Source organism: Zootoca vivipara, chromosome 9 (assembly GCF_965207765.1).
Source record: "Zootoca vivipara chromosome 9, rZooViv2.hap1.1, whole genome shotgun sequence".
NCBI classification, from domain to species: domain Eukaryota; kingdom Metazoa; phylum Chordata; class Lepidosauria; order Squamata; family Lacertidae; genus Zootoca; species Zootoca vivipara.
Genome location: NC_142592.1, coordinates 64,670,561 through 64,689,979, shown reverse-complemented (window position 1 = coordinate 64,689,979; position 19,419 = coordinate 64,670,561). Strand labels below are relative to the sequence as shown.

The window sequence follows — 19,419 nt, the reverse complement described above, 5'->3', positions numbered from 1 at the left end:
AAAACAGGAGAAAATGTCAGCAGCTGGCTGCTTCACATAAAACATCACTTAAAAAAAACATTAAATAAACTATGCTAATTACTATACCTTTAAAAAGTAAATAGCATTAATTAAAACCTGATCAAAAGTCACCATGAACATTTTAGAGCAGAAATCTTGGTAACAGAAATTGGCAAATGCACCAAGTGCCATGATGAGGTATCACTCACAATCAAACACGTCAGGTAAGAAGGATATACCTCCTCAGAAAAGGTGGGTAGCCAAACTTAGTGGTTTTCAGGTGAGGGGGCATGACTGGAGACAGACCTAAGGCGCAGAAAGAGAGGCTTGGAGGACCACATTGAGCCCAAAGGCTTGAGTTTCTCCACCCCTGATTTATGGTATTTTATTGCATCCATTGCATATTTCCTTTTAATCAGCCGCTCACCACTTTGGTGGCCTTTGGGCTGAAAAGCAGCCTATAAATAAATGGCAACAGTAATAATACCCTTTGACCAGGAGAGATCTCACTGTGTGGAGACAGCAGGGGAGTTCAGCCAGAGAAGCTGCTGGAGGCCATCGCTAGCGGCTCAGGATGTCAGAATGTGTGCTCCTGCTCAGGCAAGCTGGATCCTGTCCTTGTTTTGAGGATGGATGAGAATGCTTCGAAGCGCAAAAAGCCTTTGCATCTCATGCCTGCAGAATTCCCCTGGCAGCTCCTAAGACCAAAATGCAGCATGGTGCTTTTTTAAAGGGTCGGGTCAGGATCTCTAATCAACACCCCCCCCCAGGATGACTTGTGTCACATACAACGCTCTCCCGCCTCCAGCTGTGTTTGTGACTTCCTTATAACCCGGCTTCTCTTGCGCAGGATGCTAGGCCTGGAGTTCTTCCAGGCTTCTTCCCAGAAATATTTCTCCCTTGGCAGCCACTCCGCTTTCAATCTCCTTGTGCTAAACACCAACAAAGGCTTGTTTTGAGCTGGCACTGGCCAGGGAGGGAAAGAGGGAGGGTGGGTGAGCTGGTTGAATCTTGTAGAAAGCACCTGACCCCTCTCCTCCCATTCCTCTCGCTGCCAAACCGCACACGGAAAAATGTCACCACAATGCACAGGATTCCTCCGTCCCCTGCACCGAGGAGCCGACCTGCATCTGTTTAGGGTCATTGTCCAACTTTTATAATGAAATGACGGTTTAGAAATAAGGCTTTCAGCTGATTTTTAGAAACAGTTCTCAACCAGCTTGGTTACCAAAACATGCCTCCAAAGCCCTCATCAGCAACAATTTGGGCCAGTTTGTTACTTAAGGCAGCTGGTGCCAGGAGTGGGGCTTTTAGGTGCTTTGCAAAATGTACCTTGCTGGGACATCACAATTTCATCGTTTCACAGAAGGGCCACTGGTGTCTCTTGAAGTGGCTTGGCTGCACAGCAGGGGATTTCTGGGATGTGCACAAATGACCTACCAACTCTCTTCTTCTTCTTTTTTAAGCAGGCTGAGATAACTACCTTTAATTCAAGTGATAGAAAGGAGCTAAGAGAAAAGAATGGCTAGAGGAGTCCTCTAGCTGGAGAAACTGCAAGTATTTCAGCATACATCTTGAAGCTAAGGGCAGGAGGGGGGAAACTGTGCAAGCCTCCCCAAGGATGTGTTTCATCAACGGCACCAAAATTTAAGAAGGATGTTGACAAGCTGGAAGGTGTGCAGAGGGGGTGACCAAGATGATCAAGGAAACCAAGCATTATGAGGAGTGGTTGAAGATGCTGTAGTACCAAGCTACAGCCCTCCAGTTCTGAAAGACTCTCCTGCTAATCTAGCTCATTCCACAGATCTCCAACATCTGATGCCCCCACCCACCCCAAAAGACTGTGTCCTATTCAGCCCTGAACAGCATCCCTACTTGATGGCCTCCAGATGTTCCAGACTACAACTCCCATTGGCCACTGACAGCATCACCAATAGTCATGGATGATGGGGGTTGTAGTCCAGCAGCATCTGGAGGGCACCAGGTTGGGGAAGGGGTTCTAGGCAGAGAACTGAGGAGAAATAGCAAAGAAATGCCCCCTTACCCAGCTTCTACGACCTAAGGACAGTTCCTCAAGTAGCAACTTGCTTGCCTACCACTTTGAGACTAAGCACATATTTTCTCAAGAAGCAGAGCAATTATTTCAGTTCTAAATAAATTTAGCTTGCTGCTAACCGGGCATTTCACAATGCACTGCAGTCTTTTCAAGAGCGTACACATAACTGAGCTGGAAACAGATGTTTGGCAGGCTCAGAAAGGCAAAATCACTGACCCAATAGCAGCTTGAAACAGTTCAAGGCTTGTTCTCCCATTACAAAGTGGGGAGTTCAGGGGCAGTGTGACCATACCAAGGCTCACAGACACAAAGTGTGACTCGGACCCAGGGAAGAAATGAAGGTTTGGGGGGGGGGGGGTGTCACAGATGATTAGTTAAGTCTACATCAGAGCCAGTTCTCCCCCTTAACCAGTCCAAGAGTGGGGTAGACACAGCTCCCTGACCGTCCCACATTGCTACCAAAGCCACCATACAGAAAAGATGCAGACCCTATTTCAAAATAGTACCCTGAACACACTTGATATCTCATCTGATCTTGAAAGCTAAGCAGGGTCAGGCCTGGTTAGTACTTGGATGGGAGACTGCATGGGAATTCCGGATGCCATAGGCTTATACAAAATTATAGCTCAGTCATTAGAGCATGAGATTAAAAATCTTAGGGTGGTGGGTTCAAGCCCCAAGTTGGGCAAAGGATTCCTGCATTGCAGGGGGTTGAACTAGATGACCCTTGTGACCCTTCCAACTCTACAATTCTATTGTTCTACCTCTGCTTCATAGCCAATAGAGTATTCCCACTAACTGTCACCACTTTCCCCAGCTGGTCAATATGTCTATTGCAGAGATGGGTAGCCTGTGGCCCTTCAGATTTATTGAACTCCAATTCCCACCAGCCCCAACCAGCATGACCAATGGTCAGGGATGATGGGAGCTATAGACCAGCAATGTCTGGAGGTTTTCTACCCCTCCTTTATTGGAACCAACTAAATTGCAGCCTGGTAAATTAAAGTCTGGCTGCTTTGTTAAAATAAAGGCAGCCACATTGGTCTTTATTTCTGCTATCTGCCTATCCCGGGAACCTATGCAGAGTTTTTAAAGGTTTGACACAGATCTGGGTTACAAACCAGACTTTATGATTTCTCAAGAGATGGGAAGCAGCCATTTCCTCTTTATGCCCAGAATACTAGTTGTGCAACCTGATATCTGAGACTTATTCAGCCAGCAACCTCCATCTTGAAACAGAGCTTGCAAGTTGACCTCAAAGCTAATTGTTGCATGTTGTTTTTCCTTGTCCTCCTCACTGCTTGCATTGTGTAACATCTTTCCTGATGGAAGTGTTCTGGAGAACTTGAAAGCTTGCCATACTTTATTAGAACTAAAGATTTCGGCAAATATATTGCCCAACTGGGATTTGTTTTCTTATGGATCATGAATGCTGTTTTATTTCTTCTCTTCTTTTGTATATTACCCTGTACCCACAGATCTCAGGGTGGATACAACATAAAATCACAATATAAAAGACAAAATACATAACAAAAACACATTTTAAAAGGGCATTGGATGTCTATCAGCACAGGGCCTGGTTAAAGAAGAACGTTTCTGCCTGGCACCTAAAGGTGTATAGGTGCCAGGTGAGCCCACCTGAAGAGAGCATTCTACAGACAGGGAGCCACTGCAGAAACCTGTGTCCTTTGTGTCACTCCTCTATGCCTATCCAAAGGCACCTCCTCAACACTTACCTGACTCAATAATAAACCCTGCCTCTTAGAGCACCCAAACACTTGTGCCAAGCTAAGGAAAAGATGGAGCCAGCTGCAACTGGTTGCCAAGATCTAGCTGTCTCCCCTATTATCATCACTCTGTAATCAATAGTCACATTCCCCAAACAGCACGAGGTTTTGTGCTGTTAGATAATTATTTCATACTTCAGATGAGCATCCATGTGGGGAATTGGTGAAAGCCCACCTGGCTTTAGCTGGCTAAGAAGATACGAACTTCCTGTCTAGTCATGGGGACCAACGTCTCTTACAAAAGCCAAGGGAATGGTCATTCAGATGTACGCTTTCCACATGTATTAGTTGGAAAAGGGAAAGCATTGCATCAGAATCAGCCCCTAGCAGTCCTCTGCCAACAGATACGCAGTCATCGGAAATGGGCAAGAAGTCATCCAAACAGGAGCAGGTGGGTGTTTGTGAATTTACAAGTTTTCACAGCTCTGGCGAGATGAATTATTTGGAACGGTTGGTGCCTGCATCTGGAGGCGCTTCCAAGCAACACCATTAAGGTAACCCTGCATTTGGCATTTCTACCATATGACTGAACTTTCTTGAGAGCTAGACAGAATATAGGCTGCCTGGAAGCTCTAGGAACGAATCCAAATATGAGGTATTTAAGCCCCGGCTGTGAAACAGCTGGGTTTCAGGGAAACCTTTTTTTTATTATTTCCAAGAGGAAGTCCGGCAGCTGCCTGAGTTTCCATCTGCACATTTTCTGAGAATTTCAGAAGACACGGGAGGGGAGGGGGACTGAGGAAGCATGTGTGGCCGATGGCCAATAGACACTGAAAACACATTATCTGGATGCAGGGCAAAGGGGTGTCGGCCTGCCATGGACTGGTCCCAGCTACAGCCAGCTCTAGCCCTGGGTTCCTCACCGCTTCTCTCCACCCAGTCAAGCACCCTCTGCAGTATTGTGAGAAAAATAAATATGTGGCACTTTCAAGCACAAGTGCAAACCCAAACCCATTTCCAATGCATGTGTACAAAAGCCAGCAGTTTAGTTTTCCAGAAAGCTTCATTTCTGCTTTGGCCAGTTAAGGCAAGGGGGGAATGTAGGCCCAGGGAACTTGAGAAATTCCCTGGAGGAGGAGGACTTGGTAAGAAAACTAGTGCTTTGGCATCTCGGTAAGATCTTCAAGGAAGCATGCAGCCACAAGGAGGTGTTTATGTATGAGCTGCCCCGGGCTTTGCCAGTTGGTAAACAGCTGCCTCATTCTTTGCCCTGGGTTTAGCTCATGCAGTTGAGGGATTCACCTGTGGAAAAAGCATCCCTGGGCTCAGTTCCAGCCACTGACAAACACTTCTTTGGTTAAAGTTCACTCCGAGGCAATCTGAGCACTCTCACTGGGGAGACTGTTTCATGCTCCTGTCCCTGGCTCACTCCCCCACACACACACACACCTGGCGCACCACCCACTGCTCCTTAACCAGAGAGGGAAGGCGAGGAGACACCTGCCATTTGGTAACAGCCCTGAAACCCAAAAGGCTGCAGTCAACACTGCTAAGCTTGCTTCTGCTTCCTGCCCTGTGTGACCAGGAGTAAGTTGAATAAGTCACATGATGCAAGTGGCCAGCCAATACCATATATTACAGTGAGACGTTATGGGCCAGGCCACACACCTCCAAGAATAGGAATACAAATGCTTGTGCACCCCCACCATGCCTACAGGGAACTATATTTTGCAAGCTTCAAAAATGTTCACCCATGTGATGGTGAGGCAACCCCCTTGTTTCCCAGACTCAATGGTCAACCCGTAAATGTAAGCATCACATCCCTCAGAGGCGCTGCATCTGGAAATTTTTTCCCAAAGGCAAAATGCTCTCGGCTCCACGGCAATAAATCTAGCTGGGGCAAGGTGTCCCAGTGGGTCAGTAATGTGGAGCTCCTCTTGCACTGGAACTCAGAGATCCCAGGTACCCATTCCATTTGTCACATCACAATATTATTATTATTATTATTATTATTATTATTATTATTTATTATTTATACCCCGCCTATCTGGCTGGGTTCCCCCAGCCACTCTGGGCGGCTTCCAACAAAATATTAAAATACAGAAATCCATCAAACATTTAAAAGCTTCCCTAAACACAAGCAGCCATGCAAGCCAGGTCCAAGAAATATGGCACTCCCCAGGAGGAAGACAGAGGAATCTAGAGGGGATTGCAAGCAAGCATGCAAGGAAACAGGAGCCTCTAACCACCTTCTTTCATGCATTATTTCTCTGCTTATCTTATCTTTCCTTTAACAGCTAATTATCCCTGTTCCTTCCCAGTCACACAAACCCTAGGGGACAATTGGCTATTAAAGGAAAGATAAAGGAAAGATAAAGGAAAGATAAGATCAGCACAATAAGACTACCGCACAATTGCGCTCATTTCACACGCTAGCAAGGTTATGCTCAAAATTCTACAAGGCAGGCTTAGGCAGTATGTGGACCGAGAACTCCCAGAAGTGCAAGCTGGATTTCGAAAGGGCAGAGGAACCAGAGACCAAATAGCAAACATGCGCTGGATTATGGAGAAAGCTAGAGAGTTCCAGAAAAACGTCTACTTCTGCTTCATTGACTATGCAAAAGCCTTTGACTGTGTCGACCACAGCAAACTATGGCAAGTTCTTAAAGAAATGGGAGTGCCTGATCACCTCATCTGTCTCCTGAGAAATCTCTATGTGGGACAAGAAGCTACAGTTAGAACTGGATATGGAACAACTGATTGGTTCAAAATTGGGAAAGGAGTACGACAAGGTTGTATATTGTCTCCCTGCTTATTTAACTTATATGCAGAATTCATCATGCGAAAGGCTGGACTAGATGAATCCCAAGCCGGAATTAAGATTGCCGGAAGAAATATCAACAACCTCAGATATGCAGATGACACAACCTTGATGGCAGAAAGCGAGGAGGAATTAAAGAACCTTTTAATGAGGGTGAAAGAGGAGAGCGCAAAATATGGTCTGAAGCTCAACATCAAAAAAACCAAGATCATGGCCACCGGTCCCATCACCTCCTGGCAAATAGAAGGGGAAGAAATGGAGGCAGTGAGAGATTTTACTTTCTTGGGCTCCTTGATCACTGCAGATGGTGACAGCAGTCACGAAATTAAAAGATGCCTGCTTCTTGGGAGAAAAGCAATGACAAACCTAGACAGCATCTTAAAAAGCAGAGACATAACCTTGCCGACAAAGGTCCGCATAGTTAAAGCTATGGTTTTCCCAGTAGTGATGTATGGAAGTGAGAGCTGGACCATCAAGAAGGCTGATCGCCGAAGAATTGATGCTTTTGAATTATGGTGCTGGAGGAGACTCTTGAGAGTCCCATGGACTGCTAGAAGATCAAACCTATCCATTCTTAAGGAAATCAGCCCTGAGTGCTCCCTGGAAGGACAGATCGTGAAGCTGAGGCTCCAATACTTTGGCCACCTCATGAGAAGAGAAGAATCCTTGGAAAAGACCCTGATGTTGGGAAAGATTGAGGGCACTAGGAGAAGGGGACGACAGAGGACAAGATGGTTGGACAGTGTTCTCGAAGCTACGAACATGAGTTTGACCAAACTGCGGGAGGCAGTGGAAGACAGGAGTGCCTGGCGTGCTATGGTCCATGGGGTCACGAAGAGTCGGACACGACTAAACGACTAAACAACAACAACAAGATCAGGGGAACAACAGAGGGATGCAGAAAGGTAGCCACTCCTTTCTGCATTCCCCTGCTATTCCCTCCAGAATCAACTGCATGCCTCCAGGGCAACTGCAGCATAGCCGGCCAGAGCCAGGCTTACACATGATGAGTACTTTTGCCGTGATGGACATGACATGCAGCCACATTAGGGAACACTCCTCTGAGTCCAGAGCAAGTGGGGAGTTCGTTTACAGGAAGATTTAGTTCTGTAAAGTTTGTTCTGGGTTGGCTGCCTGCCAAGCTGCAAAGAAGATTGTATTCATATTATTCATATTCATTCATCCCTCTTTTACTCAGAAGGGTCTCAAAGCAACTTGCAATTGTTTGGCACTGCCAACAATCTGAATGACATAGGGCTGGGCGATATCTGGTTTTCAACACTGATATATCACCGGCTAAACATCGTGATGTACTGATATATCACGATGTCTGAAATAAGGATGGAACTATGTAGAGTCACTGATGGCTTCACAGTTTTTCCTGCATTGTGATATTTGCCGGCGCCGGCTCTTGTGATTCGATGCTCCCTGCATGTGGCACAGTTAAGAGGGGTTGCAGGAACTGAGAGAAGCATTGGCTGGCTTCACGGTTTTCCCCACATTGTGATTTTTGCATAGTGCGTGCACACACACAACACATCAAGATTTGTGATATATTGCCAGGTGAAAAATTATGAAACCGATATGGTCTTCAAACCGGTTTTGGACGATCTATGGATATACCGCCCAGCCCTCGACTGAAGCTTGGGACGGTGAGGGGTTCTGTTTCATTGACAACTTAGAGAGGTCAAGAATATAAAGGGACCCCAAAAAGCCCAGCTAGAGCCAAGACATCCACTCATTTGCCAATCTAATTCAAAACGGGCCTTGCTCCCTGCTCTGCCCTTACCATTCACAGCTTTCTCTATCAACTCTTCGCAGGCATTGAAGTCGCCCTTCAGGACTAGCTTGTCGTGAAGGTCTGTCAGCATGGGGTGCTCCAGTGCAATCTTGGTTTTCTTCTGCAGGGACTCAAAGGCCTCTGTGTAGTTGTGCTGGCGAAAGTGCTTCAGGCAGAGGCGAATGGCTTCCTGTTCACGGTACTACTGGAACACAAGGAGATTTATGAGAACAGAACTGTGGATCTCCCAGCCAAATGCTGCAGGACATACGGTAGCTCTGGCATTGGGTTGGATTAAGCAGGGACCTAAGCCCTTGGGAGTGAATGGGAGAAAGCAATGCACAATTTTAATTTTACACATATGCCTTTCTACTGATTTAGTTACCTACTTTTTAAATTACATTTATATCCTGCCTTTCTTCCACCATGGAACCAGGCAGTCACAGACACCCAGGCGCTGATCAGACCCAGACCTGCTTAGCTGCAGTGCTGATGGATTTGCACCGATTTTATCCGCACAACTACCTTGCGAGGTAGGATCATGCCCAAGTGAGGATTTGGATCTGTATCTCCTGGGTCCACGTCAACCACTTTAACAGCTATACCATGAGGGCCCTTGGAAAGGAAGAGCTCTTGGTAGTGTCTAATAGCCAGGAAATTTAAAAGTTCCATACTGCTTTCATCATGCATATTTTTAATGCTAAAACAATTGTTACAACTTCTGTATTGTCAGACAGCTCAGAAACCAGCCCTAACCACACATGCTTAGAAGCATTTATAAACTTTTTTTAGCGGTGTACAATATTTTTAAAAACTGTGTCATTAAAAAATACAGCCTAAAATCGAAACAAGAGCAATATAAAACAGGAATCAAGGGTTTCAAACACATCAAGCAGGATCTGATTTTATGGGCCAAGGAAAAACTGGGCAAAAAGATATGTCCATCAACTACCTACAGAAATATTTGAACCTTCCATATACTGAGGCAGTGTTGGTCTATCTAAGCACTACTGACTACTCTGACTGCCAAAAGCCTGGGGGCCGGATGCGGCCCAATTGCCTTCTAAATCCGGCCCGTGGACGGTCCGGGAATCAGCATGTTTTTACATAAGTAGAATGTGTCCTTTTATTTAAAATGCATCTCTGGGTTATTTGTGGGGCATAGGAATTCGTTTATATTTTTTTCAAAATATAGTCCGGCCCCCCACAAGGTCTGAGGGACAGTGGACTGGCCCCCTGCTGAAAAAGTTTGCTGACCCCTGGCCAAAAGCTTTCTGAGATTGCTCTCCCCCCTCCCCCCCCATATACTAGGTACTCAGGATATTTTTCAATTGCAGAAAGGTCAAACCAGGACAATAATATCATTATCATTGTCGTTCTTATTAAATAATATCCTTCTTTTGGAACTGAGGCAAGCTATAAATATGCTGTCACACAAAAGTCAAAGTTCTTCCATTACGAAATGCTCACGCTTCTCACAAAAAGCAGGATATTTTTCCAAAGCATTTCACATTCCCCAGATTCACAGAGACACTGCCAAACCTAAAGCACCACATCAAACAGCTATGTCTATAGAAATAATGATATTGATGCTGCGAGTGTCATACAATAGTTGACTGCTTGAATTCAAACAGGGTAACTTATCCACCAACCAGAAAATTGAATTTCTTTCTCTCACAAAAAACCTCCAGCAGTTCTGCAGCCTACCTTGCTGTACCAATTGAGGCAGGGTTGTACCACATCTGGATCATCGATGCCGTTAAGTTCAACGTACCAGATGCTAAAATTGAAGCTGGGACCCCACGACAGCAACGGAACTGAGGAATAATAAGAAAGGGGGAAAAGACATTATGTACTGACGTGCTGGTTTCTATTGACCACAGCTGGCAGGCACTGGCTTGTCTGCTATCATTCCTCCCAGACAATTTTAAAGCATCACTGGGCCGTTAAAGAAAATAGGGCAATGCAACAGTTGTTAAGTGTGCATAAACAGCAGGAGGACAACAACATGGACTGTTTTTGTGTAGCCCAGTTCCATTGCATTATCTCACTCTGGGAAGGAGGTACCAGAATCCACGGGACCCTCGGAAATTGAGGGTTACAGTTCAAGCCAAGCAACTAAAGACCAGTGGCCTGCAAGGCAGCTTTGCCCATCTCACTATTCACCGCTTAAATGTGCATCAAATACAGTGAACTCACTCATGGATTCCCACGGTAAAAACAAGTGCCACTCTACAATGGGTTATATGAACTGTGCATGCAAGCCCAATCCCCTTTTGAAAGGTTTGTGCCCTGTGTGCACACTCCCTACCACGCAGAAGATAGAAATCCATTGCCCTGTCCTATAGAGCACGTCCCACAGTCACTCAGGGCCTCTGAATTCCATCTGTATTCTGCAATTGCCTTCTACGTGCTGTGTACTGAAGCAATGTGTGCCAGCTATGATTTCTTTAGATTTCCACCCACTTCTGTTTGAGCTCTCTCCCTCTCCCTCCCTTTCTCTCCCTCCCTCTCCCTACCCAGTCAATCCTCAAAATCTCTTAGATGCCAGAGCACTACTTGAAAGTTTCCACAGACAAGCTCAAAACGTCACATCCTCTCACCTGGGAAAAACCCATTCACTTTTACTTCCAGGTATGCAGATTCTGCTTGGGCTAACTTCACACACTGCCCTTTGCCACATACCCCAGGCTTAAAGCCTAAAGTGCCGAAACTAAGCCTCTGTGTCAAATTAAGATTTTGAGTACCTGTGGGCAAAGGGCAAAGGCCACCTTCCTGAACATGCAGAACGGTGCATAAACTGTGATCCATAAAGCACACTTTCAAAATTGCAGAAGAAATACAATACTACGAGTTTTAGCAGCGGCCCGTCACCGTGTCTCAATCTCACCTACCCTAAAAGAGATGATGTAAGGTAAAAAGGGCCTGAGTTCCTTGGAGGGAATGATTTTTTAAAAAAATAATCAGATAGATCTTTTGATAGGATCCTTTGAAAATCCAGCTCTCCAGGAGACCTGTGATTCCTGTCATTAAAATACAGCTGTCTAGAATGTGCAGATGCACAAGCAGTTAAAATACAAACGAAACCCAATGAATGCCATTAGCATTTAGAAGAATACATCATTTAGGCACCTCAGTCCTGTCCTGGAGGTTCTGCATAAATCTGAAATAATGGAGCTACAGCATTGTGTGAAAAGTAGGTATGAAGGTGCACAGCCACAGTTTTGTATGGAAGCAATTATATTCCCGACACCAGCCTTTGATCATTTTGAGTAAAGTACTTCTGTGGCACCTAAGGAAAGGGCCACTGACTCAGCTTATCTTGGCCAAGTTCCCAGTTCTGGCGGCTAGTGATTCCCAGCTCCAAAAAGGGAAGCTTAGAATTAAATTAAGCGGTGCACTTTGAAAAACAAATCTTGCCTATGGATCAGCAATAAGCAAATGCAGTTAAAATGGTCCAGAGTGGTAGCTTTTCATGTTCCATAAAGTTATCAATAAGGTAATAGTGGAGAGCTCGCCCATCACTATGAATTTTTCCCTGCAGTCCAGATTTAGCAGGTGTTCTAGACCGCATTCTTGGTTCTGCAATCTTAAGTGTCTGGTGTTCTGACCGACAAGCCTGACTGCTTTAAGTGCCAATGCTTCCCTCAGAAAGGATTCTGGCAATAGTAGTTTTTCCAAGACATTAGCCCTGATAAAGATCCAATCATATGGGGATAATTATCAAGGTTCCACGGTGGAATGAGAGCCCCATCACACAGTGTACCTGCCATGAAAAACACCTGCAATGCACTTCGTGCACCACGATTTCCCTTTCACAGAAATTACAGTAATGCACAAATTGTCCCTCTGCAGTCACATCGGATCCACAGTGAGAAACACAATGCAAGCCCAGCAATCCCTCCGACTGAACTAGCCGACCTTAAAAATCAAAAGCAAGCTTTTGAGTTGCACAGAACTCCTCTTCATGCACTCACATCAAAAGGGGCTTTTCACACCAGCTGCTTAAAAAACGTTTGCCCGTGGCAAGTGGCTAACAGAAAGGGCATTTCCTACATCTTAGCATTTTAGACCCAGGAGTCTGGAATGAAAAGAACAGACGGAGCGACTGCTAACGAGCCATGTTCCCAGTACAGCCCACGCACTGCACGTAGACAGCTTACAGGCTGTGCTGTGAATGTCACGGGCTGAGAACACCTTCAGATCCACGGGAAATTAAGTGGGTCTTTTCGAGCTTGGATCATCTCTACCCTGCCATCTTCAATCCACAGCGCCGGAGCACAGAATCATCCATTCCGTCGGTCTTTTAGAACCTCCTTCTCCATAACCCAAGTCCCCCTTCCTGACCTCTCCCCTCCAGACACTGTATCGCAGTTTCTTTTAAGCTAACAGCCGCTCTGCTGGAGCAGACCCAAATGTCCATCTCACCAGAGTGTTCCAGCGCCAGTGTCATCCAGACAGATGCTTCTAAGTTCCAAAGCAGGGCATGAAAGCAGCAATTCTCCCCGTTTGCACCCGGCATCTGGCACGAAAGTGTACAGCCCCTGAACATGGATGCTTCCTTCAGCTATCATGGTTAATCGGCAGGTCGGGCTGGGGCTGGTATGGCACAGCACTGCCTGGCTATATTTGTGTCACTTGTGTGTAGGGGAGGCGTAGGGGGTGTTAAGGGGCAGTATCTCTGGTGGGGGGCATGGCGTGCTCCTTGTGGGTAGTTCATCCACCATTAGCCACCCCCCCACCCTCCAAACTGCACTCAACTCTCATCTGTGGCTCCTAGAAGCTGTCGGCATGCAACAGCATTCACACCCTGGGAACAGCTTCGCCTGGCCGGCAAAAACCAGGTGAGGGGAGTGGGTGGGTCTCAAATCCTTGGTGAATTAGGGACGCGCCCTGCAAGTCCCGCAGCTAAGTTGGTGTTGAACGTCTTGCTCTGCTTTCCTTTGGACCACATCAATGAGGCCAAGACATTGTTCTTGTCATCTGGGTAGCCCAGGACTTCCACACACATTGGGCCAGGCTTGCAGCCCATGGATATCATTTCGGTGCTGCAAACACAGTGTGTAGGCACGTTGCAGTGTGGACTGCTGCAATTCCTTGGAAGGCTTTAAGCAGAGGCTGGACAGCCACCTGTCATGCATGATCTAGTCGAGATTCCTGCATTGCAGGGAGTTGAATTAGATGGCCCTCGGGGTCCTTTCCAACTCTACAGTTCTAGGATTCTATAATTCAGGATTCCAGAATAACGGATGACCAAACAGAACTCAAAAGAATGATGGGGACACTCAGAGTGGCCATTTCTTTCCAAGGTTATTTCACTTGTATCTGCCTATTTCACCCTACTGGTACTGCAACCTGGTGCTCTCCAGTTGTTTTAGATTTTAGCTCCGAGTTGTAGTCCAAAACATCTGGAGGAAGGCTAATATACTGTGTATTACCAAACTCCAGCACTAGAGTGGATTTTCTGACGGGGGGGGGGGGAGAGAGAGTGAGTGCAGGAAGGGAGAAAACTATAGTTTCCCATATACGTAGCCTCTATGCAAATATTGACATTATTCCACACAAAATATTGCTTCACCTAAATCTATTATTATTATTAGATAATCTACACAAATCTTCACCATTCAAGCAAGTGTGAATAAGGAGTGAAAGTGGGGAGGGGGGGATCAAGATTCTAAAATGAGAAGGAGATCAATGAGCAAAATACCCAAGTAATCAATGAAGTTAATGCAAAACTATATGGTACTATATACCAACATCCCACACAATGATGGTTTACAAGCCATAAGGAACACCATTTCAGATAAAACCACAGCGGACTTTGCTACCAAACTCTGCCACTTTGTCCTTACCCACAACCACTTCAAATTTGGTGATGACCTGTTCCTCCAGATCAGCGGCACAGCCATGGGCACCCGCATGGCCCCACAGTATGCCAACATCTTCATGGCAGATTTAGAACAACGTTTCCTTAACTCCTACCCACTCAAACCTCTCCTGTACCTGCGATACATTGACGATATTTTTATTATCTGGACACATGGACAACAGACCCTGGAAACCTTCCACCAGACATTCAATGACTTTCACCCCACCATCAACCTAACAATGAACCAATCTATGCAAGAAATACATTTTTTGGACACTACTATAAAAATACAGGATGGACGTATAGACACCACCTTATACAGAAAACCAACTGACCGACAAACATATCTACATGCTTCTAGCTACCATCCCAAACATACCAAACAATCCATCGTATACAGCCAGGCCTTACGTTACAACCGCATCTGTTCCAACTCTACAGACAGAGAATCTCACCTAAGAGATCTACAGCAAACCTTTTTAGAACTAAAATATCCACCTGATGAAGTTAAACAACAGATCAACAGAGCCAGACAGATACCCAGAGAGAACCTGCTGCAAGACAGACCCAAAAAAGAAAATAACAGAACACCACTAGTCATCACATACAGCTCCCAAGCTAAAACAGTACAACGCATCATCAGAGATCTACAGCCTCTCCTGGACAATGACCGCTCCCTTTCTCAAGCTCTGGGAGGAAGACCTTTCATTGCCTACAGACAGCCACCCAATCTTAAACAACTCCTCACCCACAATAATACAACCACCAGACTTAACATGGACACTGGTACCAGAGCCTGCAATAAACCCAGATGCCAACTTTGCTGCCACATACACCCAGACAACACCATTACTGGCCCCAACAACATCCAACATACCATCTCAGGACTATTTAATTGCTCATCCTCTAACATTGTGTATGCCATCAAATGCCAACAGTGCCCTTCAGCTCTCTATATTGGACAAACAGGCCAAACCCTACGCCAAAGGATAAATGGACATAAATCTGACATCAGGAACCAGAAGACAGAAAAACCAGTAGGAGAACACTTCAATCTCCCAGGACATTCTATACAAGATCTCAAAGTAGCTGTCTTACTACAAAAGAATTTCAGAAATAGACTGGAAAGAGAAGTTGCTGAATTGCAACTTATCACCAAGCTCAAAACCATGGAGGGACCTGGTTTGAACAGAGATATCGGGTTCTTATCTCATTATACATGATAAGCGATCTTCAGCCATCTCCACCCTTGCTTTTTCATGCAAAACCATTTGCAGTCGTTTGCGGTCATCAACAGCTATCAGTCAGTCAATCACCCATTTCCACCACCCTTCTGAGTGATCCCCCCTCCCCATCCCCACCCCTCCCCACCCCTTCTCTACATAAGTGCCTGGAAACTTCCATTTCACTGTATCTGAAGAAGTGTGCATGCACACGAAAGCTCATACCAAAATAAAAACTTAGTTGGTCTTTAAGGTGCTACTGAAGGAATTTTTTTTATTTTACTTCGATCCAGACCAACACGGCTACCTACCTGTAACTAAAAGTACTTGGTTTAAGTATTTATTTTAAATGGTCTGTATCCAATGTTAGGCAACCTCACAGCAGACCCACTGAAATCAATGGACATGAGTAACTTCAGTTAATTTTAATGGGTCTACTCTGAGCAGAACTCATTTGGCTACAATCCAATATTTATTCCAGGTCTTTCAGCTGCAATTTCCAAAGGGGTTGTTTATATAGCACTTTTTTACTCTAAGTGTTCTATACACTTTACAAAGTTTGACCCACTTTCCCCAAAGCATTCCAGGCAGAGTTCATGGGGTTAGTTTTAACCCAAAGGCCCCAAACACTTAACACTCGTTAACATTTGAACCCACCTCCTCCCTTTTGGCCTATGACCATCTCTAAGGAGGCCAAAAACAACCAAAGCATGACTAGAAAGACACTCTTGGTGGCCACTACCCACCAAGGTGCTCTCAATAACGCTGACAAAAATTCTATTTATATACTGGCAAGTAGATGCAGGAGTGAAAAAAGGAAGTACTGCTTCACATGGCTATCATTTAATGCATGGAACTGTGCTGCCACCAAATGCGGCAACAGCCCTTAACGTAGACTGATCAAGTTAATGAAATATAGGCCTATAAACAGCCATCAGCCATGGTGGTTATACAGAATCTTCCAGGTTCGGTGGCAGTGGCTACCAGACGGTGAGGACAAACTTCTAATAATAGCTTAATGCCTTGGTTGTGAGCTTCCAAGAGGCATCTGGCTGGCCACTGGAGACAGCAAGATGCTGGACGAAATAGTTCTACTAGCATGGCTCTTCTTATGCATCAGGATCTCAAATCCCAGAAATGGCTCTAGTTACTCTAGTTAAGGGTCCACAGCAGGGGTTGGCAACCTAAGGCCCATGGGCTACAAGCGGCCCATGGGGGTCGTCTAACCAGCCCATAGACCCCCGCCACCCGCTCGGTCAGCTCCTGTGCGCCATGCTAAACTGGTGCAGAGCAAACCAGGGATCGCCTTCCGCGACGCTGGCCAGCTTCCCATTGGCTGCAGGAAGCTCCTGCAGCCAATGGGAAGCTGCGCACGGCTCCTCCGCGCCGGAAGGAGCATTGCAAATAGCCGTGGGACCATGAACCGGCCCATGCCACTAAAACCTGGCCAACCCCTGGTCCACACCCTGCAAATGGAGGAACTATGACTACTTTACATACTGAGCCCAGCAATAAGAGTCTTCCTCCCCACCCTTCATCAATAATTGCCAGCAGGATGCTCTCAGCTAATACCACGCTAGAGGCAGAGGAATGCACTAAGACACGAGTCCCAAGCCAATGGTAGGTTTGTAGGCTGAAACAACACACTCTCCAACTGCATTGTAAGGACTTCAAAAAGCAAGACTAGGCCCTGGGAATTTGCTCCTGACACGAGGTCGACACCACATTTCGCACCAGCGGCAGATTCGTCCAAAACAAAGGGCATTGCAGAGGCCCTTTATAACACCACTGGGTGGGTAACCTGCCTGAACAGAGACTAGCAAACTGGTAGCACATATTCTTTTTGGGGGGGTGAGGATATATTTACCTATCTTAATAAATCGACAAGGGAACATCTGCTCATCAATCTTATGCTTCAAGGTGAACGTTTCTTTATTATAGTCATTCTTTAAGCCACTGTGGAGGGAAGGACACAAGGTTAATAAATCTTTTTATGGCTAAATAGGAGATAAATTTTGTTTCGCTTCAATTTGTAAATAGACATGCTGCTACAAAATATGCCATCACCACCCTGAGAACATTTATAGTGGGGAATAAGGATCAGGAGATCACTGGTTCCACCTAAACATTAGGAAGAACTTCCTGACAGTAAGAGCTGTTCAGCAGTGGAATTTGCTACCAAGGAGTGTGGCGGAGTCTCCTTCTTTGGTGGTATTTAAGCAGAGGCTTGACAGGCATATGTCAAGAATGCTTTGATGGTGTTTCCTGCTTGGCAGGGGGTTGGACTGGATGGCCCTTGTGGTCTCTTCCAACTCTACGATTCTATGATTCTATGGTTATGGCCCTCCAATCACTGCAAGTTTTTTTGATTTTGTTTTTTTGTAGGGCAGGGACCAACTACACCCATATGAACCTACCCAATTCCTCTTTGCAGGCCTTGCTCTGTGGCATAGAGAAAGCTTAACAAGGGACAGGGATTTCTCTTCTATGGCAGGTAGGCAGAGCAGAGATTTTAAGTGCTGTGGTGCCTAAAGCCACATTACACCATTTACTAGTTCAGGTTCAAGTGGCGGCCAAGTTTTACATTCAGGTCAGCAGCCAGACCCTGCCACCTGCTAAGGTCTTGCACAGGTAAGCCAGCCAGCTATCTTTATAAATGAGAAGGGAACAAATAAATTAATGCTGTCTTTCTCAGGCACACAATAACAAACAAAGCTCATATGGCACAGAAAAGTCCAAGGAGCTCAAGTGAATGTAGATATGTGAGAATGTGATATATTCATACTTCTATAAAGAAAATAAATGTTTTTTTAACAGGGGAGGATACAAACACTGGTAAGGTGCCGCCTGTCACCAGATGCTGCTTTCTCTTTCCTGGTGTACAAGATTTGGAACTCTCTCCCCATGGAGACTCGCCTGGCTTCTTCCCTTTTAAGTTCCTGGGCAGGCTATCATTTCCCATCAAGCTTTTGAGGGAGTACATGGCTTATTCTCAACTGCTTCTGCTTTTTTCTTTTTAAGCATACAAGTTTGTTAGCTCTGCTCAGGTGCTGTGCTTTTATGCTAATTTTTTAATATCTCCGAGTCATGTTATGGGGTCAGTGTTTATGGAAAAGCAGAACAGAAATATTCATTTGACGAAAATCAGAAGAGTAAGCGAGAGCCTGGGACAGAGGGTGTGAGCCAGTGCAAGGAATCAGAGATGAGAAGGAAAGCTTGAATGCAGAATGAGCACAGAAGAGAACCACAGAGAGAGGAGGAAAGAGGAAGTTCACCTTTTGAAACAGCCCGTCCAGCGGCTGGGGCAACCCAGCCAGATGGGCAGGGTATGAATATAAATATACCGGTAAATATAAATATAAATAGGCTTCTAGTGTTGTGATCTGCCAAGAAGCTTTGCTCGAGGCAACAGATTTGGTCTTGCCAGTGAGCTATCCAACATTCTGAAATGAGTTATGGTAGCTTGCTTTTCTGGAATTCAGATGGAAACGTGGATGAACCTGAGGCTGTCCCATGTAAACCAAAAAGAATTTGCTTTCAATTCATTGGGGAAAGTGTATAGTTGGCTCACCAAACCAGTGCTGTAAGGTATCTGGAACCACACAGAGAACAGCCTCACTCCCATAATGTCATTTTTATCACCAACAGTAATGAGGAAGAGGGAGGTACAAACATAAACCAGGCAGAAGGGAGGGAGTTCCCAGTGGTTTTACCGTACAGTGGTGCCTCGCTTAACGAATGCCCTGCTTAACGAAATTTCCGCTTAACGAAAGGATTTTTCGAGTGGAGTTTGCCTCGCTAGACGAATTCGTTTTACGAAAAATTCGTCTAGCGAATCGCGGTTTCCCATAGGAATGCATTGAAATTCAATTAATGCGTTCCTATGGGCAAAAAAAAATTCAATGCATTCCTATGGGATTCGCTAGACGAATTTTTCGTTATA

The 19,419-nt window shown here is 45.5% G+C and overlaps 1 protein-coding gene across 3 annotated transcripts in view; it reads right to left on the bottom strand.

The window, feature by feature from the left end:
* The window catches only part of MKLN1 (muskelin 1), an 88,777-nt gene that overhangs the window by 52,894 nt on the left and 16,464 nt on the right, over positions 1-19,419 (bottom strand). Inside the window, exons 4-6 of one of the 3 annotated variants that reach the window (XM_088652606.1) lie at positions 17,344-17,432; positions 10,092-10,201; positions 8,394-8,586 (exon numbers count right to left, since the gene is read on the bottom strand). In XM_088652606.1, coding sequence (XP_088508732.1) covers positions 8,394-8,586; positions 10,092-10,201; positions 17,344-17,432 — 392 coding nt within the window. Of the gene's footprint in view, positions 1-8,393; positions 8,590-10,091; positions 10,202-17,343; positions 17,433-19,419 lie in introns of all 3 variants that reach the window. The other 2 variants (XM_088652608.1, XM_088652607.1) reach the window with 2 other exon arrangements.